This window comes from Protopterus annectens, chromosome 5.part1 (assembly GCF_019279795.1).
Source record: "Protopterus annectens isolate FY-2018-M chromosome 5.part1, PAN1.0, whole genome shotgun sequence".
NCBI classification, from domain to species: domain Eukaryota; kingdom Metazoa; phylum Chordata; order Ceratodontiformes; family Protopteridae; genus Protopterus; species Protopterus annectens.
In genome coordinates, this window is record NC_056736.1 from 389,029,188 (window position 1) to 389,055,474 (window position 26,287).

The 26,287-nt window shown below is 43.8% G+C and overlaps 1 protein-coding gene across 1 annotated transcript in view; it reads left to right on the forward strand.

Annotated features, from left to right (window-relative positions):
• LOC122803170 (gamma-taxilin-like) overlaps positions 1-26,287 on the forward strand; it is a gene marked incomplete at its 5' end in the record, with an annotated part of 754,895 nt that overhangs the window by 164,725 nt on the left and 563,883 nt on the right. The window contains one exon of the mRNA XM_044072786.1: positions 8,820-9,014. Coding sequence (XP_043928721.1) covers positions 8,820-9,014 — 195 coding nt within the window. The remainder of the gene's footprint in view (positions 1-8,819; positions 9,015-26,287) is intronic.

Here is a 26,287-nt window from a genome sequence, read left to right on the forward strand (position 1 = left end):
AATCCTTCCTTTATGCCTAAGGTGGTTTCTAGTGTGGCTTTAAACCAAACTATTCATTTGCCTACTTTTTGCAGATCCTCAAAATAAAGGGGAAAAGATATTGCACACTTTAGATGTACACAGGCAATTGCGTTATTATTTGAGCAGGACTAAGGATTTTAGGCAGTCTCAGCAGTTACTTGTTTCTTTTGCTTTGAGTTCACAGGGCAAGCCTGTGTCAAAACAAACTATTTCTAGGTGGATTGGCTTTTGCATTGCATTTTGTTATTCCCATCATGGCAAGGAGATACCAGCTGGGATTAGGCCTCATTCCACTAGGGCTACTGCCACTTCAACAGCATTTCTAAGGGGGGTGGCAACTAAGGATATTCTGGAAGCAGCTACTTGGAGTTCAGTGCATACTTTCTCTAGGCATTATCACCTTCCTATATACTCTAAGACTAGGGCTGGTTTTGCCACAGCTGTTTTACAAGGCATGTTGTCAGCTCCTACTTCTTTATAATTTGCCCGCCTCCCTTACCTCTGCTTTGGGATTCTACCCAATAGTCAGGACTGCAGCAATGGAAGACGAAGAACATAGTACAGTTTTGTACCTACCATAAATGTAGATGTTCGAGGATTCCATTGCTGCAGTCCAATTTACCCTCCCTCCTTCCCCTCTGTGTTTAGGGGTGGTTGTGTAGGTGAGTTTACATGCTTATATTTTTATATACATATATTGTTGTATATATTATACATGTTTTTGGTGCAGGTTGTTTTGGGACTTGTCTTTTGGGTCTTCTGACATCTGGGGCAAGAAAAGACTGAGGATATGACGTCGGTCATGCGCATTAGTACCCTGACGTACTGACGTCAGTCTAATGCGCCCTGACCGACGTCAGCCTTATACTCTGGTATTCGGGCCGACTGGGACGCGGACTATACCCAATAGTCAGGACTGCAGCAATGGAATCCTCGAACATCTACATTTATGGTAGGTACAAAACTGTACTTTTTCCAATGAATGTTAGGTACAAAATTACACATTTCGCGATTTTTTGACAATAAGATGTCTAAATAAGTTGTAGTCACATCACTATAAGAAGTGAAGCTCAAGAAGTGTGTAGAATTGTTAAATTTATCCAACATCATGTTGCTGATGTTGGCATCACCTTTAAAATAAAAATGTCCAAATAGTGAGTGTAAAATGTAATGTGTTTCATTAGTTCAGGATCCTTAAACACAAACTCGGTTTCCCAGTGTGCCATGACTGCGTTGGCTATGCTCGCCCCGCAGGGGGAGCCCATGGCAACACCCACTTTTTGCAAATAAAAATTCTCACCAAACATGAAAAAATTATTATACAAAATTATTTCAAGTAGTTCTACGACCACAGAAATTTCCATTTTGGTGACTCCATTTTTCTTGAGCACCAATATAACCTATTCGATGCCAGTGTCATGTGGTATACACGTGTAAAGGTCCTTCACGTTAACTGTGAGAAAATTGTTACTTGTATCAAATACTAGCTTATTAATTTTCTCAAGGAAAGACCAAGAGTCCTTACAAATCTGAATTTCAAAAACAAGGTATTTCTGTAATATGGAGTCAACAAACTTGGCGCATGAGTAGGTAGGGGAACCACAACCATCAACTAATGGTCTCATTGGAGGATCAGTGATGCTTTTATGAATTTTTGGTATATCAAAAAGGTATGGAAACCTTGGATTGAGTAGTGGTCATATAATTGAACATTTTTTGTTCAATCCTACCTTCGACAAACATGTCCTATGCTGCTCTTTATGGATCTATTAACCGCAAAGTGAACTATCTAGAAGTTGAACCATGTGTTCATGATAGTCTGGATTATCAGAAATTATCAGCCCACCACCCTTGTTGGGCATACAAATGCGTATATCTTGCATTAGAATATAATCAAGATGTTTACGTTCAACTTTGCTAATGCGATCGTTCCTTTTAGATTTATAAGTCCACTTAACCCCTTGCCTGATATCTAACTCGCACATTTGCTCAAAAATCTGAACTAGTAGGTGCAAGGGGGGTTATATGTACTGGCAATTCTAAATTGGTCGATATCTGTTCTGTCAACACTGGCACCCATCATCAAATTAAAATTCAATTTCCGTGAAAATAACTTGACATCAATGATGGTCTTAACCAAGTCAAATTTCTGTTCGGGGACATTATATAACCTTTAGATAGAAATTCAACAAGATCAGCAGAGACAGTAACTGAAGAAAAATTATACACTTTAAAATCGCCTGTAGAGTTTATAATGATGCCAGGCTTAGTTGTTTCCCTGCTGATAACACTGTTTGCTCTATGGTCAAGAAAGTCACCATCAAGCAGTTCCAAATCGCTCAAAGTTAAGCTGTTATCAGTGAAGTGAGAATTATTATTCACTGAATGAAAATTATGGTTCTCACCATCAACGTTGACGTCAGAGAGTGTGACAAGGTCAGCAGTTAGATCAAAATCACTGAGTATTGCACAGTCCATAAAGGTTAAGTCCTGTATGTATTTACTTTATACTACTGATGACCTGCCGTCAGTCCTCAAGTGACAACAACCAACGCAGAAATACTAAGTCTCTGGTATTCGGGCCGGCCAAGGGCTACCCCGGCAGGGGTAAGCCAAATGTGATGACTGCAACAGTGAATACACTCTAACTTCTACATTTATGGTAAGTGTACACAACTGTACATTCCTCCTCCCCAGTTTGGGAACATTTTTATCCAAGCTTGTTTCTGGTGCCAAAGAAAGAAAATGCTTGGTTATCAGTTCTGGGTTTATCTTTCCTAAATCTGTTTGCAATAGTGCCCATATTCACAATGCTGTCATTTCATAACCTGCTATCTCTTCCTCATTTATGTTTTCTGGTAATATTCGACTTAAGATGCTTATCACATCCCTGTTCATCCAGACTTCAGATGTTTCCAGTTGTGTCTGGATTCCATTATCAGTTCTCTGCCTTACTATTTAGACTATCCACTGCACCAAGAGTGTTCAAAGAGTTTTGCTCCAGTTGTAGCTCATTGCAGGCTACATAGTATCCACTTTTTTCTATATTTAAACTGCATATCTTTAGAGTATTCTTCAAAAATGTCAGGAATCTTTCTCCCTCTTGAGTGAGAGATCTTTTATACAAGCTGGGCTTCCAGGACAGCATTCAGAATTTTTTTTACTCCACGCAGGATTGTGTTATTGGGTTGTTTGCTAGACACCTTAGTTAAGAGCATTTTCTTCCACAGGAAGAGATAGATCTACATCTAGATCTATTTCTAAGGTTTTCCGCTCAGACTTCGGTCACTGGAAGGGAATACCTAAAGATATGTTGAGTTTCATGGTATCTGTTATTCTTATGATCCCCCTGGCAGGACTCCAGATACCACTGTATCTTTCTTATGTGGAGTCTTTGATCACAACACCAACATTGTTTTTTTCAAATTTCAGTGCTGGGGTTTGCCAGAAGAGAAGTTACTAGGTGGGGACAGCAAATTTCCCCTAAATACATGTCTCCTCTTCTCCATCCCTGCCGCAAAGCAGTCAGTCACCACAGAGGGCTCGGACTTTGCTTGGGAAGCAGTGTCAGGAGGAATAAAATTGCAAGGTGTGTGGACAACAAGAACAGATCCAAGCACATAAATATAGCATAAATATAAGAGATGTTTGCCCTAATCAAGGCAATAAATTCTCTGGATTGTCCCCTGGACATTTTCAAATTTGCTGCAGACTATACTACAGTCACGTGGTACATCAACAAACAAGGGGGAACCAGGTCTTACCCTCTTTGCAGACTATCCATGTTAGCTTGGGATATGGCTTCTCAGTACAGTGTCGCTCAACGGGCATCCTGTCAGGGCAAAATTGTGTGGGAGACCAGCTGAACAGGATAAGGACAGACCTTCAAAAATAGAAACTAGATCATGAAATCTTCCAAGATTTGATTCACCTGTGCAGATTTGCTCAAGTAAGATTCTGCACCAGGAGTCCATGCAAGAAGGCCTGGAGGATAGAATCATTTTTCTTTCCTTGAATAGGAATGTTCCTGTATGCTTTTCTACCCTTTCCACTGTTATCTAGAATACTTTTGAAAATCTGTAATGAATCCCCCAAGATCATTGTGGTGACTCCCTTCTAGCCTAGGCAACAGTAGTTCTCCTTTGATTTGGAAATGGCCAGGGGCAGTTGCCCCAAGCTTCCTCACACAATGGATCTCTTCACAAGATCAGGGGTATTTGATACACCCCGACCACAGTCAACTTCAAATGACTGCCTAAATGATGTCTTAATGAAAGCCTGCTACTTGAAAATAATAGCTAGCAGAAAGGTTTTCTTACCCATCACCCATTCAGGGCTAGTGTTTTTCTGGTGTTACAATATTTGTGAGAGTTACTGTCTTATGGCCTTTCTTACTCCTCCATCAAGATTCATTTATTGGCCATTTCAGCATGTCTGCCCATTGTTCCTTCCCTTTCAGTGCATCCTCATGTCAAAATGATTCTGAAAGGAGTTTTGCATAAGAGACCTCCCAACAAAATAGATGGACCCCTCCTTGTGATCTTAATTTTGTGTTAGAGAAGCTAGCACTTTCTCCATTGAGCTAGTTATTCTGTCTGACTTGAGATTCTTAACATGGTAAAACTGTTTTACTGATCATTTTCTTGCAGAGGTCAGAGCAATCAGAGCTGTAAGCCCTTTATGGCAAGTCAACCCTTCACATTTTCCACAGAGTGGGTTTCCATGAGATCTTATCCTTCTCTTTATGCCTAAAGTGGGATCCAAGTTTACTTTAAGACAAACTATCCATCTCCCTGTTTTCTTTCCAGAACCTAAAAGTGAGGGAGAAAGGATAACCCATTGACAGAACCAGATCTTCAGATCAGTTCATTCCCTGTGAAGCTGTGCAAAAGGGACAACCTGTGTCCAGATAGGCTATTTCCAGATGTTTGTCTCAGACTATTACCTTATGTTGTTCTCACCATAACAGCGCTATTCCAGGCAGGGTCAAAGCCCAGTCTGTCGAGGCCTTGACCCCTCTTCTATGGTTTCTTGGATAGGGTTGGATTCTGGAAGAAGTATAGAAGCAGCAGCTTGGTCCTCTGTACATACAGTTACAAGGTGCTACAAACTTGATTTCTTCTCTAGGTTTACATCAGGCTTTGCTAGGACTGTTCTGCAGGGGATTCTGGACCTTTCCCCTTCCACCTCCCAAATGTGTAGTAAGCTAGAGTAATGAATCCATTAGCTAAGGCTACTGCAGCAGTGATTACTGTGACAAACGTAATACAGTTGTGTAAACTTACCATAACAGCAGATGTTCAAATGTTCACTGCTGCAGTAGCCTTTTTCTCCTGCTTCATTCCTAGCAATGTTCTTGCAGGGCTCAGCCTCCACCTGTGTGTTGGCATGAAAGCTCTGAAAGGCTTGACTTCAAAACCAGTCTTTTAGTCTGCTCAGCTCAAGCTGACTAGTGGTTTGGGCATGAGGAAGGTGCACTGAAGCTTAGGAAGCTGAATGGCTGTTGTATCCTTGGCATGATATATCCTGTAAGCTAAGGCTACTGCAGCAGTGATTTATAAAGATGACTTCTCTTAGCCCCCCCCCCCCCCCCCAGTGAATATATTTGTGATTGACCTCTAATTCCACAGACTTGGAAGATCTGGACCCGAAAGTCCTTTTTTCTAGTAGCCGCTGTTTCTGCCCGCCCTATCTCTGGCTGCTTTGTAGAAAAGTGCCTTCTTTGATTTTTCACAGGGGATATGGCTACCTCCATCTACAACACTAACTCAAGCCTATTCCCTGATATCCGGCTGACTAAAGTGGACGGTTTGCTAATGTTGACATAAGATGTTTTCTGTAACTAGCAATATGGCACCAAGCACTGAAGCTCTGACTGAAGGTTATTGAATTTGGAGAAGGATGGGAGCAAGTAGCGAAGGTTGACGCTTCAGTCTCATCCCACTGGATAACTGCCATCAGAATGAGTTTTGGTGGTTAACAGTAGCACATGGACCAATCATGAATACTTAGATACAGTCGCAACCTTTAGTGTGTGTGCGAGAGAAGCATGCAAGTAAATGTACAGTAACATCCACCCACATTGTTGGGCTAGCATTTCAGGCCCATTTCAATGCAGTCGGGCCAGTTTTTGGAAGGAACTAAGAATAAAAATCTGCACTCCTTTTGGAATCTGCTGGATGTTTGTAACAGTTCCAAGCTTTTAATTCCCTTTCCAGTGACCTTGGATACTGGGTGGATAAAGAAATGAAGGAGCTAGTTTGGGATTGAGGCAATTTTCTGCAGTTTGAGAGTAACAGAAGCCACAAAAAATACATAGAAAATGTGTTTTCGGTGTCCTGCTATTTCCTGTCACCACGTCCTAGAATAGTGGGAGACCACCAGTTGTATAACCAACTCAGTGGGTGCAAAAAAAAGGTTAAGAAAAAAGATTCAAGCTACCCCTTTAATAGAACAGCAGTTAAGAATATTTTTGAATATCTGCGGTGGTGGTGCTGCGGTAGCGTTGTCGCCTCACAGTAAGACATTGTGCCGTTTGATTCTCAGCTAAAGCGTCTTCTGTATGAAGACATGCGTGAATGGGCGTACCTTCGTTGAAGGTTGTGCGTCAGAGCTGGCAACTCGGTACATAAAAATCTACTGCCAATCATTAGCGGACCGGAGTTCCGCTGTGGCGACCCCTAACCGGGAAAAGCCGAAAGAGTATGATTATGAGTTGAGAATATTTTTGAAACCTGGCAACCAGTTGCATTCACAAGGATAGGATTTCACTCAGAAGGAATCCTTAGTCATCTTAAAGTTGTTTGAGGCGCTTCAAACATTCCATGATTTTTTGCCTTAATTTTTCCAGAGACTGAACACAAGAATGAGAGCATTTTTCCATGCAGTCAGTGTCCTGTGCTAGGTTGTGGGTTCAAGGATAAATGGAATGTGTTCTTTGCTCCTTTCAAAGGAAAGGTACAGCCGTGATGGAACCACATGCTTTACGAATGGTTTCCACAATGTAACATCTTGTACGACAAAAGACTGACTCTCTGCAGCCAAATGGATACCCTGCTGTGGGCATTTTGTACCAGCACCTCCTGTCATTGATCAGAAGTCTAATGTGAACCTCTGCAGCTGTGTTGAACACATCTTCAATACTTTCCTGAGGCTAGTAGCTCTCTCCTTTGGTGTGTTGACATTTCAAGTCATAACCCAGATGTACTGTGCTGCTATTGAGGTTTTTTTCTCTTTTCTGTTTTTATAATATTATTTAGACACATTCCTGTCAGTGGCATTTCAGTGTGCAAAAAGTTAAAGAAAAAAACATTTCTTGGGTAAATCTCACGTTTTGAGGTGTTTTTGTTTATGAAAAAGTGTTGATTAGATTGTACATTGTGTTTTGTGTAGAAATGATTTGAAATGTGAATAAGAATATTTGTAGGTACTGCAATATTTTCAGACGTATGAACAGTTAATGTTAGTATAAACAATGTGTAGTTTTTATGGCCTGTAGTATGTAGTTGATTACAGCAGTTCGAGAGCTTGCACTAGTAAGCAAAGATGCTGTGTGAAAGAAGTAATATTTATAGTTTGAGGATTCTTGAATAGGAGGAATGAATTAGAGAGTGATTAATGTGTGGGTGCCAAAGCATTGGCACATGGATAAAATGATAAAGTGGTCTAGGAGAACCTTTCTAAATTGGTAGATTGACTAAGCCATTATGGTGTTCCAAACTGCAGGACTCGTCTTAGACAATGATTTTTCCAGTGCTTCTGAAGGTTGTGTTGGCCTGATTCCTATTGAAAGTTTAAGTACCAAAATTGTAATGCGTGAATAGGGGCAACATTTTCCAGTTTTGAAATTGCATCATGTATGAATACCCCTTTACAGGGAAACCCCCCTCCCTTTTTGTTGTCAGAATCCCAGTTAAAAGTTTGAAGTGTTGCGACTGTGTCTGGTGTTAACACTTTTTCCACTAGGGAGCCAGAGGAGGGCCTTTGAAGAACTGTGTTGGGATTATTTACAAGGAGGTTGCTATCTTATCTGTTTTGACATTATAAAATGTTATTTTAGTTTTAATTGTATTCTACCTGACATTGTGATAAACAACTTAAATTTTGTTTATACTGCATGCTTTTCTCTTCGGGCCTGCACTGAAAAACAGGCCTTTGTGCCCAGCCAGACTTCCCCAGTCAACAAATGTAAAATAAAATAAATAACTGCTAATATATAGTAGCAGGAGTAGAAAATGAAGGCAAATAGGAAGTGTTTTAGTGACTGAAGAGTGCAGTGGTGTGTGTGCTGATAGGCTAATTTAACGAATCTCCACATTTTTATTGGTAATAATCTTTAGCACTATTTAGGAATTTACAAGGGAGACATTAAAAGGGAGGATTCGAAGACTGACACTAACATGAGTTTGCAATGATGTACTGTGATTTGGGTGTGAGGCGGCAGGGTAGTTTACAGGAATATTTAAGTTTAGGGTGGACTTTAGTCACTCTTTGCTTGTGAAGTGTTAAGTATCTGGGTATGTCTAAGGTAGTATGAGCTACTGTTGAACAATGAAGTGTTTATTCTGCATTGTTTTTACTCGGTAAAAAAATATTTCTGCATTACTGTATATTCTGTTGATAGATTTTTGCTGTGTCCTTGCAGTCTTCTGAAATGGTATTTTGCCTCCAGACATATTTACTATAAAACCATGGAAATATGAAAGTGTGAGCTTAATATAGGCAATAGAATATTGTCCTGAATGTTTACAAATGTTTGTGTTTAGTGTTTAACTTTCACGTTTTGTCATATTAAACAGGAAGAAAACCAGCAGCAAGCAAGAGAATATGAGGAAAAACGAAAAGAAGCGACTGCACATTTTCAGATGACTCTGAATGAAATCCAGTCCCAAATGGAACAGCATAATATTCACAATGCTAAACTTCGTCAGGAAAATATTGAATTGGGTGAGAAGCTGAAAAAACTCATTGAACAGTACGCATTGAGGGAAGAGGTAGGTAGAGGCTTTCATTCTGAACTGTACACATCACAATGAGGACATCTGTTTGGTTGTGCATTTTTTAGCTTTAAACTCTCTGTAGCAGAATTTGAAGTTTTGTCATAGTTTGTTACTTTGGATAGGAAAATGGGGGAAATGGATGAAACAAACGTATTTAAGTGTAGGATAACAATTGGATCTTGAGACCATTGGGCTACAGAAGAGCAAGTTTTATTGAATTCTGATAACAGAATTTATCCCCCATTGGGACAGTAATTTTCATTTAGTTGCACTGTTGATAAGGGGCCTTAAAGGTGGTGTCCTGTCGCTAGAGAGCGAAAATGAATGCTGCTGTTTTCAGTTTCATCATTAAAAACCGAGTTGTCTTAAATGAGTTATAATAGGAGTGGGGGGGGGTGATAAAACCAGGCTTGTGCCATTAAATGGGAAGAGCATAAGTTTTCAGGGTACACAGGAAACCTTCGGTAAAGCACAATTTTCTTGATGTGCTACATGAGTTTAATCATTTTGGCTTAAAAGTGAGAAACAGTTGTGTAGAAACCCAGCCTGTGGCTCCAAGGGATGACACTTTGCCACACCAAGCAACTGGTATTAGATTAGTGGCATGGGTACTGGAGGGACCAGTGAGGGAGGGGTGGGGTGAGTAGCTAGAGTCACTGCACTTGGCAATGCCTGCAGGATTATAGGTATGTTACCTACTGCAAGGAGCTTCAGTATGCAAATGCTGATGTTCTTCGTGTTTCACTGTTGCAGTCATCACATTTGGGTTATCTGCCTGCAGGTAGCCCTCATCCAGCCTGAATACTAGGGTCTTGGATTCCTGTGTCGGATGCTGTTTCTTCTTCCATGATGTCAGATAGGGCTATAAAACATGCAGCCGACGCCATTACATCAGCCTTTCTTGCTGTGCGGTGCCCGAAGCAGAAGCATTTCACAAGTGCCGGTCGGCAGACTCCTGAAATATTCGTTTTCGATTTTCAGAAACAAAGTCTTCAAAAAAAGATAAGTACCCCGTTGGGAACCCTTTTTCTTAATCCAACCAATGTCAGTAAAAGTTAATAATGGTCTTACCTGTGGAAAGCAAATACCTCAAAGATTTTCATTCGTACTGCATTCCCTGCTTAGGCCCAGACCACAACGTCCCTCGCTGTCGGTTTTGTGCCTTGTTCAACCCCCGAACTAGTAGTCATCGGGCTATCTTTGCAGCAAATTATTTTGGTACTCTGTATCAGTACTCCAAAATGGCTTCGTCAAGCCATCCGACTACCGATCTTCCAAAAAAACGTAAGGATAAAGGTAGAGACAGACAGCATAGGTCCAAAACTGCAGACAACGCTTCCGTTAAGCTAGGAGCCAGTCCACCGGTACTTGGGCGCTTTCGCAGACCCTGATACCTGCTACTTCAGATTTGCAGGCTTCTACTGAGACCCATTCGGAGTCCGGTATGCCGCGAGATGCTTCGACTGTAGAACCTGCAGATGTCTCTACCTTGGATGGGTCTGGAGCCACTGTGCACGCACTGGCTTCTGAGGGTGTATTCAGGACTACAGACTTGCATGTTAAACAGATGCCATCTTCTTCCAGGCCTAAAACTCGCACCAGGCCTAGAAAACAGACGTCCAAACTGCATGCTCAGGCCCATATGCCTAAAAAACAAATGCTTATAATGGCTGAAGACCTTATTACCTTAATTAGAGGAAGCCAGCCTTCCTCCTCTGAGGCCTAGAACTGATTTTCCTTCTGATGCGGAGCTGATATTTCTGTTCCTTCTGATTACCAGGATTTGTCCTTGTCTACCTCTGAGGATTCTGTTGCAGAGGATTCCATTCCCTCTGCTTCCCCTCCAGAAGACTTTTCTTTTGGTGAAACCTTGCACACACTTAGGGAGCATTTCTGCTGGGAAAGCCAGGATTACTCAGACTCCAAAAAAGAGGCTTAGGGAATTCTTACTCCTGCTTCAGCACAGGCCTTTAGCTATCCCTCCTGTTCTGGACATTGTAGATGATGTTTTCTTGGAATCAAGCCTTTCCGCAGACACTTTACCTCCAGCTCCCAGAAAACTTGACAGGTATTACAGAGTACCTGACTCTCAAGTTCCGCTTCAAGAATCCTACTGCAGATCCAGAGACCATTTCCCAAGGACCAAAAGGCATTAAGGCTACTGCTGCCAAAAATACTACCCCTTCTGATAAAGATTCTAGAGCCTTAGCCAGATGGGGAAAGAAGGTATACACTTCTGCTACTTTGTCCATTAGGGCTTTAAATTGCCAGTTTTATGTTAAAGTAACAGCAGCATATTATGGGACTACTTAAGCAGAAAATGATGTTGATTCCTGACTGTGTTGAACATAAAGAATTACAGGATTTAATGCATTCTGCAGAACAAGTTGGTAAACATACTTTGCAATGTGGTTTTGACTCTAGAAGCATCTTGCAGTGCTGCTGTCACTGGGTCTGTACTTAGAAGGCATGCTTGGCTTAAGGAGCAAAACTTGCCAGATCATGTTAAAGCTAAATTACTGGATGCTCCCTTAAACCAAGACTGCCTGTTTGGCAACAAAGCAGAAGTCCTCAAAAGGATGGAGGAAAAAGCTAAGTCTATGCAAACTGTTAAAGATTTCCTACAAGTACAGCCTTCCAGATTTAGTAGGCATTGGCCTTCAGAGAATTGGTCCTTTCCAGTCGCTTCCAGGCCCTCTCAGTCCAAACCCAGGAACAGCAGACCACCTAGGGCTACAGTCTCCGACTGCGCACAGGCCTAAGCAGTGGGGTGGCTCCCACTTCCAATGCGGGAAGCAGTAAGCCACCACCCCCCATGGAAAAATGGCACAATGACTTTACCTTAACCCTCCCAAGGCCTGCTCAACTACCTGCTCCCGTAGGAGGAAAGCTTGCTTTGCATGCAAAGAACTGGGATATCATTACCCAGGACAAATGGGTTTTGAATATAGTTTCGCAAGGATACAGATTCCACTTCCACTCCCTACCAACCCCTAGTGGTTGGCCAGACCTACCCCCAAATGAGTGGGCGGAGGCCCAACAGCAGGATGTCCTTCAAGGATGCATCTGCAGTCATAACATATGGGTTGTCCTGCCTCAGGCAGCCCTTCGGTCGGCCGGATTCCAAAGTCTGGGTCTGGCCTCTGCTGATGTCGCACTTTCCCCGACGTCAGAGCGTCTCGGGTATAAAAGCATCAGCTGACGCCATTTTCCTCAGTCTTTCTTGCCGCGCGGTGCCCGAAGCAGAAGCTGTTCACAAGTGCCGGTCGGTCAGATCCAGTGAATTCAGCTACCGAAGACTTCGAAAAAGCTAAGTACCCCGTTGGGGACTCTTTCTTGCCTCAGCCGATGTCAGACAAAGTAAATAATTGTTTAACTTGCGGGAAACAAATACCTTATAAGGATTTCCATTCCTACTGCCTTCCTTGCTTAGGCCCAGACCACGACATACCGGCCTGTTCAGCCTGTGCTTCCTTCAACCGACGAACTCTTAGACGTCGGTCGGAGTCTGCAGAGGAATTTTTTGGGGCCAATTTTGCATATAAAATGCCGTCGGAGACTCCCACTTCGCATTTGGTGAAAAAACGGAAGGACAAGGACCGACACTCGCGGCCCGCAGTTTCGGCTGAAACCACGGTAAGGCCTACCGTGAGTGTCTGTTTCGGCCGCAACCGAGTCCTCGGAGATTCCTTCTTCCGAATCCATTCAACCGACCACCGCGGCCCGAGAGGCCCCGGCTGAGTCGGCTACCGAGCTACCTACCAAAGCCAGTGTCCAGGAAATGTCCGACACCATACCTTTGGACATTTCTACTCCTGCACGTGGGGCAGCTAGGCCCCCAGCTTCCATGTCCATTAAGGCTTTTTCTAGGGCTAAAGCTGCTAAACTTTCTAAAGCTCTGCCTCCCAAGACTACCTCCCAAAGGCCTTCCTCTAGTTCTCAGATCCTCAGCCTTGCAGAGGACCTTATTTCTTTAATTAGAGGTTCACAACCTCACCCAGACAGGGCCTCTCACCCTCCACCAGACAAAAGGCCCAGGACTGACCCCACTGACTCTGACTCTTCAGATGAGTCCACGGATGGATCTGACTTGTCAAACCACCAGGAGGAGGCTTATTTGCCCTATGAGGATTCTGATGCTGAAGAATCTATTCCTTCGGCCTCCCCTCCTGAAGAGTTTTCCTTTGGTGAGACTTTACACTCCATGAGAGAGCATTTTCAATGGCAAGGTCAGGAATTCTCTGATTCTAGAAAAAGATTAAGGACCTTTTTACATTTGCCTCAACATAGGCCCTTAGCTATACCTCCTGTTTTGAATGTAATTGATGATGTGTACAATGATGTCCGTACAGCCACTGATACTCTCCCTCCGGCCCCTGCCAAACCTGATAGATACTACAGGGTCCCGGATTCTCATTTCCATCTGTATAAAGCCCATTCTGCAGACCCAGAAACTATTTCTCAGGGCCCTAAAGGGGTTGCAGCCGCCACTGCCAAAAATCCTCTACCCGCTGAAAGAGAGTCTAGAGCTTTAGAGAGATGGGGAAAGAAGGTATATACTTCTGCAACTCTTTCTGTCAGGGCTTTGAATTGTCAATTTCATATGATACAGTACCAAGAGTATTTGTTAGATGAACTGAATAAGAAGCTTTCTTCTCCTGAACCCCTTGACCGTAAATCCCTTCAGGATTTGGTACACAACTCACAGCAGGTTAGTAATCATTTCTTAAAATGTGGCTATGATGCATTGGAGGCTTCATTTAGGTCAGCTATGACTAGGGCAGTCATTCGTAGGCATGCCTGGCTGAAGGAACAATCTTTGCCAGACTAAGTTAAAGCTAAACTCCTGGATGCTCCAATGGAGAAACAAAATTTATTTGGCTCCTCTGCTCAGGAGGTCTTAAAAAAGTTTGAAGAAAAGGCAAAATCTGTGCAAACAGTTAAGGATTTCCTGCAAGTACAACCACCGAGATTCAGCAGAAACTGACCTACTAAGAATTGGTCCTTTCCAGACTCGGACAGAGCCCAGAGAGGCAGGAACAGACGCCCTAGAGGCAGAGGCCAATCAAAGGGCTCCTACAGAGGCAGTCAGTGGCAGCCTGCCAACCAGAGGAGTAGTGCAACAGCAGCAACAACAACTACTACACCAGGACAGGCTCAATGACTTTACTCTGATTCTGCCTACCAGGGATCAGCTGGAAGCTCCCTTGGGCGGAAAGCTGGCTTTATTCTCAAAAAACTAGCATTATATTACAAGGGATACATGGACCCTGCAAATAATAGACAAAGGATACAGGTTCCACTTCCACACTTTGCCAAAAAGAAACGGAATGCCAAACCTGCCACCAAATCAGAGGGCAGAGGCTTTAAGGCAGATCAACAACTTGCTTCACATGAAAGCTATAGAAAAGGTACCACTATCAGAACAAGGCCAAGGATTTTACTCCAGACTATTCCTTGTACTAAGAAAAGAAAAACAATGGAGTCCTATTCTCGATCTGTCCGCACTGAATACTTACCTCATTGTGCCAAAATTCAAGATGCTGACCCTACAGCAACTTCTTTCCATGTTGGGCAAGGAGTCTTGGCTGGTGACTCTAGATCTCAAGGAGGCATACCTGCACGTCCCTATTCGACCAAGTTGCAGAAGACACCTCAGATTTCTTGCAGGATCAGAGCATTATCAATTCTCAGCATTGCCCTTTGGCTTATCTCCTGCGCCCAGAGTATTCACGAAATGCCTGGCATCAGTAATTGCACACTGCAGACTTCAGGGGATTCAGATCTACCCATATCTGGACGACTGCCTTATACAAGAGGACAACAAGGGAAATTTGATAAAGGACTTGGCCTATGCCATACACCTGCTGCAGGCCTTGGGATACACAGTCAACATCCAAAAGTCAAGACTTGCGCCATCCCAAAGAATAACCTTTTTGGGTGCAGATCTGGACACAACCACCCAAATGGCTTTTCTCACAGAAGAAAAACAAAAACAACTTCCAGATTACTTCATGATTCTGACAAGACAAACTCAGCTTACTGCAAGGAAAATTCTGCAGGCCCTGGGTTACATGGCATCCTGCATAATTCTGATATCACAGGCCAGGCTGCATATGAGAAAATTACAATGGTACCTATTGAGTGTATGGTCTCAACACAGTCACAGTTTAGAAACTTTGATACCAATCATTCCTTGCCTTCAAAAGGAATTTCTGTGGTGGGCTCAGGCCTGCCAGTCCAACTGAGGGTTGCCTTTCAACAAACCAAAAACAAAACAAACCATCACCACGGACGCTTCAGACCGAGGATGGGGAGCACACATGGAGGGCAAATGTATCCAAGGCCTATGGTCTCAAGGTCAGCTACGCATGCACATAAACCAAAAGGAAATGCTGGCAGTGATGCATGCAATCGAGGCTTTCAAACCCTTCCTTCATCAAGGCCACCTGTTAATAAGGACAGACAACACCATAGTCATGTGGTACATAAACAAGCAGGGAGGCACACACTCCTACCCTCTCTGCCGGCTGGCTATGAATCTATGGGAACTATGCCTGAACCTCAATATCCAACTACAGTCCCAGTTCATGCCAGGAAAAGAGAATACACTGGCAGACAGCTTAAGCAGAACTACCATGGATGCACACGAATGGATGCTGCACCCAGACATCTTCCAACTCATAGCAAAGACATGGGGAATGCCGGAGATCTGTTCGCATCCCCCCTCAACCATCAACTGAAGACATTCTGCACAAGGACATACCACCCACAAGCTTGGAGGGTGGACTCTCTCTCTTTCAGCTGGAAAGCTCTAAAAGTATATGCCTTCCCACCTCTCCCATTTAATGTACAAGGTTCTACTGAAGATCAGGGAGGAGCAGCCAAGAGTGATTCTGATAGCTTCGGACTGGCCAAGGCAACACTGGTATCCATTATTGAGAAGCATGTCACAGGCAAAACCATGGCCTCTCCCCCTATGGCCTCCTCTTCTGATGCAGAACAATTTCAAGATCATGCATCCCAACCTGAAAACATTGCAGCTAACTGCCTGGAAAATTCCTTAAATCCCAAACAAAATGTTTTATCACAGAGAGTGGAGGACATCATCTTGGAAGCACGCCGGCCTTCCACAAGGAAGACATACTCAGCTAAATGGAAAAGATTTCTCATTTGGAACACATCAAAAGGCTCAGATGTGACCGTGGCAAGCATGACACATATTCTGGAATACTTAGCAGAATTGTCCCACAATGGCCTGTCCTATTCTTCCATTAAGATTCATGCCTCAGCAATTTCAGCAGAATACAATGTGGATCCACCTATCTTCTCACACCCTCTCCTCAGGCAATTTCTGAGGGAGATCAACAATATTAAACCTCCAAGAAAACCCCCTCTACCCGCTTGGGATCTCAACTTTGTGGTTGTAAACTGGTGTAAACTTCCTCCTTTTGAACCAGCAGCATCAGCGGATCTACAGTTTCTGTCTTGGAAAACTGCATTCCTTCTGGCAATAACTTCAGCAAGAAGAGTATCTGAGTTACAAGCATTAATGGCAATACAGCCATTTCTTATCTTCCATCAGGACAGAGTTTCACTAAGAACCAATCTTACTTTTATGCCAAAGGTGGTATCTAGGGTATCCTTGAACCAAGCTATTCACTTGCCGACGTTTTTCCCAAATCCACAGAATAGAGGGGAAAAACTTCTGCACACCCTGGATATACACAGACAACTATGCTACTACTTGGACCGAACTAAAACTAGCAGAAAGACTGACCTACTATTTGTAGCATATACTACTGGGGTGCAAGGAAACGCAATTTCCAAACAGACAATTTCAAAATGGATAGGAAATTGCATTCAATTTTGTTACTCCTTTCATGGAAAGACAGTTCCTGAAAACATCAGGCCTCATTCCACAAGGGCCACGGCCACCACTACAGCCTTCCTACGAGGGGTGGCTACCAAGGACATTTTAGAAGCTGCTACTTGGAGCTCCGTGCATACATTTGCCAAACATTTCATTCTACCTTTATACTCCAGATCCAGAGCAGGTTTTGCTACTGCAGTCCTGCAGGGGATATTAACTACACCATCCTTTTCTTAGTACCTCCTCCCCCAGATTGGCTATGGTATTCTACCCATATGTTATGACTGCAGATGCATCCTTGAAGGACATAGTACAGTTTTGTACCTACCATAAATGTAGATGTCCGATAGGTATGCATCTGCAGTCAGGTTTACCCTCCCTCCTTACCCCTCTGTGGTATTCCTAGGGTACTTACCCCTCTTTTAGCTAGCTGGGGGAATCTATTATGGTGTATTTGTTTGTATATACATGTATATATTTATATAATTTTGCAAATGTTTGGAACTTTTCTTTGGCATTTATCCAAATTTAGCCTTCCTAGAGGGCACCTGGCATCTGGGGCAAGAAAAACGGAGGAAAATGGCGTCAGCTGATGCTTTTATACCCCAGACGCTCTGACATCTGGGAAAGTGCGACATCAGCCGAGGCCAGACCCAGACTTTGGAATCCGGCCGACCGAAGGGCTGCCTGAGGCAGGACAACCCATATGTTATGACTACAGATGCATACCTATCGGACATCTACATTTATGGTAGGTACAAAACTGTACTTTCTCTCTCTCCTAAGTATCAGGGCTATTCATCCTGTCCCAGCAGAACAAAAAGGACAAGGTTTTTATTCAAGATGTTTCCTGGTACCCAGAAAAGACAGCTCCTGGCATCCTATCCTGGTCCTGTCTATTTTAAACACCTTTCTGGTAATTCCAAAATTCAAAATGTTAACACTTCAACAGCTTCTTCCTATGTTAGGCAAAGATGCCTGGTTGGCAACCTTAGACTTAAAGGAAACTTACCTGCACATTCCAATAAGGGAATCTTGCAGGAAATACCTACGCTTCAGGGCAGGCTCCATGCACCATCGGATGTCCTTCAAGGATGCATCTGCAGTCCTAACATATGGGTTGTCCTGCCTCAGGCAGCCCTTCGGTCGGCCGGATTCCAAAGTCTGGGTCTGGCCTCGGCTGATGTCGCACTTCACCCGACGTCATAGCTCCTGGGGTATAAAGGCATCAGCCGACGCCATTTTCCTCCGTCTTTCTTGCCGCGCGGTGCCCGAAGCAGAAGCTGTTCGCAAGTGCCGGTCGGTCAGATCCAGAGATTTCAGCTACCGAAGACTTCTAAAAAAAGCTATGTACCCCGTTGGGGACTCTTTCTTGCCTCAGCCGATGTCAGACAAAGTAAATAATTGTTTAACTTGTGGGAAGCAAATACCTCATAAGGATTTCCACTCTTACTGCCTTCCTTGCTTAGGCCCAGACCACGACGTATCAGCTTGTTTAGCCTGTGCTTCCTTCAACCGACGGACACTTAGACGTCGGTCGGAGTTTGCTGAAGAGTTTTTTGGTCCCGCTTTTGCATATAAAATGCCGTCGGAGACTCCGACTACACATTTAGCCAAAAAACACAAGGAAAAGGACCGACACTCGCAGCCCGCGGTTTCGGCTGAAACCACGGTTAGGCCTACCGCAAGTGTCTCGGTTTCGGCTGAAACAGAGTATTCGGTTCTTCGGCCGAAAGCATGCCTCCGACAACCGTGGCCTCACAGGCCCTGGCTGAGTCGGCTACATAAATTCATACCGAAGAAGCAGGCACACAGGAATTGTCCGACACCATTCCGTTGGACATCTCTACTCCTGCACGTGGGGCAGCTAGACCCCCTGCTTCTATGTCCATTAAGGCTTTCTCCAGGGCTAAGGCAGCTAAACTTTCCAAGGCCTTGCCTACTAAAGCTCCCTCTCTCAGGCCTTCCTCCAGTTCTCAGATTCTTAGCCTTGCTGAGGACCTTATCTCTCATCAGGGGATCCCAACCTCACCCAGACAGGGCCTCACAACCTCCTCCTGAAAAAAGGCCGAGGACTGAACCCCCTGAACCTCTCTCCTCTGACTATTCCTCGGATGGATCAGAGTTATCAGACCATCAGGAAGGACCATACTCACCTTATGAGGATTCAGATGCAGAAGACTCCATTCCTTCTGCCTCCCCCCCCCAGAAGAATTTTCATTTGGGGAAACTTTACACTCAATGAGGGAACACTTCCAGTGGCAGGGTCAGGATTTTTCTGATTCAAGGAAAAGGCTAAGGACTTTTTTACACTTACCACAGCATAGGCCTTTAGCCATACCACCTGTACTATCAGTTGTTGATGCATACAATGATGCCAGTTCTGCCCCTGATTCTCTTCCCCCGGCCCCTGCCAAACCTGACAGATATTACAGGGTTCCGGATTCTGACTTCCACTTGTATAAGGCCCACGCTGCAGACCCAGAAACCATTTCTCAGGGCCCTAAATGTGTTGCAGCTGCCTCTGCCAAAAACCCCCTACCCTCTGAAAGAGAATCAAGAGCATTAGAGAGATGGGGTAAAAAGGTTTATACATCTATCTGCTACTCTTTCTGCTAGGGCTTTAAACTGTCAATTTCACATGATACAGTACCAGGAATTTTTGCTAGATCAGCTGAGTAAAAAGCTTTCCTCTCCTGACCGTAAGTCACTTCAGGATTTGGTACACAACTCACAGCAGGTCAGTAATCATTTCTTAAAATGTGGCTATGATGCACTGGAAGCTTCATTTAGATCAGCTATGACTGGTGCAGTGATTCGAAGGCATGCCTGGCTAAAAGAGCAATCCTTACCAGACCATGTTAAATCAAAACTCCTTGATGCCCCTATGGAGAAACAAAGTTTATTTGGCTCCCCTGCACAGGAGGTTCTCAAGAAAGTGGAAGAAAAAGCAAAATCTGTACAAACAGTCAAGGATTTCCTGCAGGTCCAACCTCCGAGGTTCAGCAGAAATTGGCCTTCAAAGAATTGGTCCTTTCCAGACACCTCCAGAGCTCAGAGAGGCAGAAATAGATGCCCAAGAGGCAGAGGTCAATCAAGGGGTGCCTACAGGGGCCGTCAGTGGCAACCTGACAACCAGAGGAGTGCCGCCACAGCTACGACTGCAACCACTTCCACAGGACAGGCACAGTGACTTGGCTCTGATTCCGCCTACCAGGGCACAACTGGAAGCACCCTTGGGCGGAAAGTTAGCTTTATTTTCAAAAAACTGGCATTGCATTACAGGAGACAAATGGACTTTGCAAACAATAGACAAAGGCTACAGGTTTCATTTCCACACTTTACCAAAAAAACAAGGAATGCCAAACCTTCCATCAAGCCAGACGTCAGAGGCTCTAAAACAAATCACCAACTTACTAAGGATGAGAGCAATAGAAAAGGTACCATCTATGGAACAAGACCAAGGATTTTACTCCAGACTATTCCTTGTACCAAGAAAAGAAACTCAATGGAGGCCTATTCTCGACTTGTCCGCACTGAACACATACCTCATTGTACCAAAATTCAAGATGCTGACCCTACAGCAACTTCTTCCCATGTTGGGCAAGGAGTCTTGGCTGGTGACTCTAGATCTCAAGGAAGCATACCTGCATGTCCCCATACGACCAGATTGCAGAAGACACCTCAGATTTCTTGCAGGATCAGAGCATTATCAATTCTCAGCATTGCCCTTTGGCTTATCTACTGCGCCCAGAGTATTCACGAAATGCCTGGCATCAGTAATTGCACATTACAGACTTCGGGGAATTCAAATCTACCCATACCTGGACGACTGCCTAATACAAGCGGACAACAAGACAAAAATAATACAGGATTTGACCTATGTCATACAACTGCTGCAAGCCTTGGGATACACAGTCAATATACAGAAGTCAAGACTAGTGCCATCCCAAAGGATAACATTTTTGGGTGCAGAACTGGACACAATAACTCAGATGTCTTTTCTCACAGAAGAAAAACAAAAGCAACTTCCAGTTTACTTCATGGCATTGACAAGACCAACTCAGCTTACTGCAAGGAAAGTCCTGCAGGCCCTGGGTTACATGGCATCTTGCATACTCTTGATCCCACATGCCAGACTGCATATGAGAAAGTTACAATGGTACCTAAGGAATGTATGGTCTCAACACAGACACAGTCTAGAAACCATGATACCTATCATTCCATGCCTGAAACAAGAATTCCTGTGGTGGGCTTAGGCCTGCCAGACCAACAGAGGGTTGCCTTTCCACAAACCACAACCAAGGCAGACCATCACCACGGACGCCTCAGACCTAGGCTGGGGGGCACACATGGAAGACAAGTGCATCCAAGGCCTATGGTCCCAAGACCAGCTGAATCTACACATAAATCTAAAGGAGATGATGGCAGTGAAGCATGCAATCGAGGCATTCAAAACATTCCTCCAGCAAGGACACCTGCTGATAAGGACGGACAATACCACAGTCATGTGGTACATCAACAAACAGGGAGGCACGCATTCCTACCCTCTATGCCGGATGGCTATGGATCTGTGGAACCTAGGCCTGAATCTCAACATTCAATTGCAGGCCAGATTCGTACCAGGAAAAGAATATTCACTAGCAGACAGATTAAGCAGAACCACCACGGATGCTCACGAATGGATGCTGCATCCAGACATCTTCAAAACCATAACAAAGACATGGGGAATGCCAGAGATAGACCTGTTCGCCTCCCCACTCAACCACCAACTGAAGAAATTCTGCTCAAGAGAATACCACCCACAAGCCTGGAGGGTGGACTCCCTTTCTTTCAGCTGGAAGGACCTGACAGTTTATGCATTTCCACCTCTCCCATTGATGTACAAAGTTCTACTGAAGATCAGGGAGGAACAGCCAAAGGTAATTCTGATTGCTCCAGACTGGCCAAGGCAGCATCGGTACCCGCTACTGACAAGCATGTCTCGGACGAACTCATGGCCTCTACCTCTATGGCCTTTACTTCTAACACAGAACAACTACAAGACCCTGCATCCAAACTTGAAAACACTGCAGCTAACTGCCTGGAAAATTACATAAAGCAAAACCAACCTGTTTTATCTCAGAGGGTCAAGGACATTATCCTGGAGGCTCGCAGACCCTCCACAAGGAAAACATACTCAGCCAAATGGAAGAGATTCCTCATTTGGAGCGCATCAAAGGGAACGGATGTCACACTGGCAAACCTAGCACACATCCTAGAATACTTAGCAGAACTGTTTCACAATGGCCTGTCCTATTCTTCCATTAAGATTCATGCTTCAGCAATCTCAGCAGAGTACAACATGGATCCTCCTATTTTCTCTCAACCTCTCCTCAGACAATTTCTAAGAGGGATCAAAAATGTAAAACCTCCAAGGAAACCACCTCTGCCTGCATGGGATCTCAATTTTGTACTGGAAAAATTGACTCTTCCCCCTTTTGAACCAGCAGCATCAACAGACTTATAGTTCTTATCTTGGAAAACTGCCTTCCTTCTAGCAATCACTTCAGCAAGAAGGGTATCCGAGTTACAGGCCTTAATGGCAGTGCAGCCTTTCCTTATCTTTCACCAGGACAGAGTGTCTCTGAGAACCAATCCTACTTTCATGCCAAAGGTGGTATCCAGAGTATCCTTGAACCAAGCTATTCATTTACCTACGTTCTTCCCTAACCCACAGAACAGGGAGGAAAAACTACTGCACACCTTGGATGTACACAGACAACTGCGCTACTATCTGGACAGAACTAAGACCAACAGAAAAACTGACCAGCTTCTGGTAGCATATGCAACAGGAGTGCAAGGAAAAGCAATTTCCAAACAGACAATTTCAAAATGGATAGGAAATTGTATTCGATTCTGTTACTCTTTTCATGGGAAGACGACTCCTGAAAATATCAGGCCTCACTCCACAAGCGCTACAGCCACCACTACAGCTTTCCTACGAGGAGTGGCTACCAAAGACATTTTAGAAGCTGCTACTTGGAGCTCCGTGCATACATTTGCCAAGCATTACAATCTTCCTTTATACTCCAGATCCCGAGCAGGTTTTGCAACTGCAGTTTTACAAGGGATCTTAACTACACCATCATTATCTTGGTGCCTCCTCCCCCAGTTTGGCTATGGTATTCTACCCATATGTTATGACTGCAGATGCATCCTTGAAGGACATAGTACAGTTTTGTACCTACCATAAATGTAGATGTCCGATAGGTATGCATCTGCAGTCAGGATTACCCTCCCTCCTTCCCCTCTGTGGTACTCCTAGGGTACTTACCCCTCTCTTAGCTAGCTTGGGGAATCTATTATGGTGTATTTGTTTGTATGTATATATGTATATATACTTTTTGTTTTCTACTGTTTGTAATTTCTACTTTTATCCAAATTTAGCCTTCCTAGAGGGCACCTGGCATCTGGGGCAAGAAACACTGAGGAAAATGGCGTCGGCTGATGCCTTTATACCTCAGGAGCTATGACGTCGGGTGAAGTGCAACATCAGCCGAGGCCAGACCCAGACTTTGGAATCCGGCCGACCGAAGGGCTGCCTGAGGCAGGACAACCCATATGTTATGACTGCAGATTCATACCTATCGGACATCTACATTTATGGTAGGTACAAAACTGTACTTTCTCTGCACGTCCCTTTGGCTTATCTACTGCATCCAGGGCTCCAGCCATTGCATTTTGCAGGCAGCGGAATACACAAATATACCCATACTTGGAAGATTGATTCAGGCAGAAAGCCAGGACTTGCCATTACAACATCTGGCATTCATAAAGAAGTTTACTTTTAATTATAGTGCTACTTCAATAGATTACCATGACATTAAATAGTGTTTAGAAGAGGATGTAACCTCAAGGATCTGTTAAACAGTAAACAGATCAATGGTGCGAATAATAGAGCTGGCATGTTAGTATGTGGCACATGTAGATTCTGTAGCCTGATTGAAACAGGAAGGACATTTATTATCGAAAAGAAATTTCAACTTAAATTTAAGTTAACTTGTAATTCCAGGTTGGTGGTGTACTTGGCTAAGTGTAGATTCTGCACAGCATTCTACGTAGGTAAACTGAACGTAGACTGCGTGACAGAATCTGAGCATGTGTATGCCATAGAAAAGAATAAAATTGACAATGCATTGGCGAGGCATTCCCAGGTAACTGGAGGCCATACATTTACTTTTCAAGCCATTGACCAAATACAACCGGATACAAGAGGTGGCCCCATATCACTACTTTTAGAAGAACTAGACTTATTCTGGCAGTTCACATTAAATGCATTTAATAATCCAGGATTAAATGAGTCTTGCAATATTTTATGCCTGTTAAAGCTTGAGTTTAAACAGGTAAATTAGTGTATGATTATTTGCTTATTTGCAATGGTGATGGACAGGTTGACAGACGAGATAACAGGAGTCCCCATGGACTATGATGTTTGCAGATGACGTGATCTGTAGTGAGAGTAGGGAACTGGTGGAGGAGACCCTGGAGAGATGGAGATTTGCTCTAGAGAGAAGAGGAATGAAGGTCAGCAGGACTAAGACGGAATGTATGTGTGTGAATGAGAGGGAGGATAGAGGAATGGTGAGGATGCAAGGAGTAGAGGTAGCGAATGTGGATGAGTTTAAATACTTGGGGTCAATAATGGTGAGTGTGGCAGAGAGGTGAAGAAGAGTACAGACAGGATGGAGTGGGTGGAGAAGTATCAGGAGTGATTTGTGACAGACTAATACCTGTAAGAGTGAAAGGGAAGGTCTACAAGAGGGTAGTGAGACCAGCTATGTTATATGGGTTGGAGACAGTGGCACTGACAAAATGGCAGGAGTCAGAGCTGGATGTGGCAGAGTTAAAGATGTTAAGATTTGCACTGGGTGTGACGAGGGTGGACAGGATTAGGAATAAGTATATTAGAGGGTCAGCCCAGGTTGGAAGGTTTGGAGACAAAGCCAGAGAGGCAAGCTGAGAAGGGATGCGGAGTATATTGGGAAAAAGATGCTAAGGATGAAGCTACCAGGTAACAGGAAAAGAGGAAGACCTAAGATAAGGTTTATGGATGTAGTGAGAGAGGACATGCAGGTGGTTGGTGTGACAGAGGAAGATGCAGAGGACAGGAAGAAATGGAAACAGGTGATCCGTTGTGGCGACCCCTAACGGGAACAGCCGAAAGAAGAAGCAAATTTATTTAGAATATTTATAATTGAGTATTATGTTACTATATGACTTTTTATGGTGTAACATTTCTTTAGAAATGAAATATACATTGTTGCTTTAATCGGGAATTGCCATTGATTGCACAACTTGTTGGTTGGTGTATTTTTGTCACATGGTGCTTTTAAACAATGTATTTAAATGCGGATGGTTAAATTTACTCTGATCTGAAGAAATTATAACATTTGTTATAATGAAAAGCGCTTAATTAAACCGTTTGAATTTTACTGGATTACTCTGTTTTTTTGTGCTTGGACTGGTGCTTTCTGTGCTGCTGATTTGTAGGTTTTACGCCATTTTATTTTTAGAGTTGGTTTGCTTTCGTAAAGAAACTTCTAACCTCTATGGGGTACACCATAAACAAAAAGAAATTTCATCTAGTACCCTGCCAACAGATTGTATTCCTGGTAGCAAGCTTGAACACAACTTCCCAGATGGCCTTTCTCAATCCTGAGAAACAAATTTATTTGACAACCTACTTCAAACTATTGGCCACAAAACCCAAGTTATCTGCAAGAAAAATTCTGCATGTCCTGGGGTTCATGGCCTCTTGCATTCTACTAATTCCATATGCAAGACTGCATATGAGGAAACTACAATGGTATCTAAAAAGCCTATGGTGTCAACATTCTCAAGACCTGGAGTCAATGATTCCGATCATTCCTTGTATAAAGACAGAGTCCCTTTGGTGGGCAGAGGCCTGCTACCGCAACAAGGGGCTCCCTTTCACTCTACCCCCTGCCGCTCAACCCCTAACAGACGCATCAGTCTATGCATTGGGGGCTCACTTGGCAGGTCAGTGCATTCAGGGTAAAAGGAAGCCAAGACAGACGCACCTGCATATCAACCAAAAAGAAATGTTAGCTGTACAGAATTCCCTGACAGCCTTCAAAGACCACATTCTTCCAGGACAATTATTGGTAAAGACAGACAGCACCACAGTTGTGGTACGTAAATAAGAAGGGGTGAACCCACTCGTACCCTCTCTGCAGACTAGTCATGGCTTTGTGGAAGACAGCCTTGAGCTACCAAGTGCACCTACAAGCACAATTCTTGCCAGGCAAGCTAAATTCACTGGCAGATGACTTGAGCAGAAATCTCATGGACCCACACAAATAGAAACTGGAACCAAAGATATTCAACATGT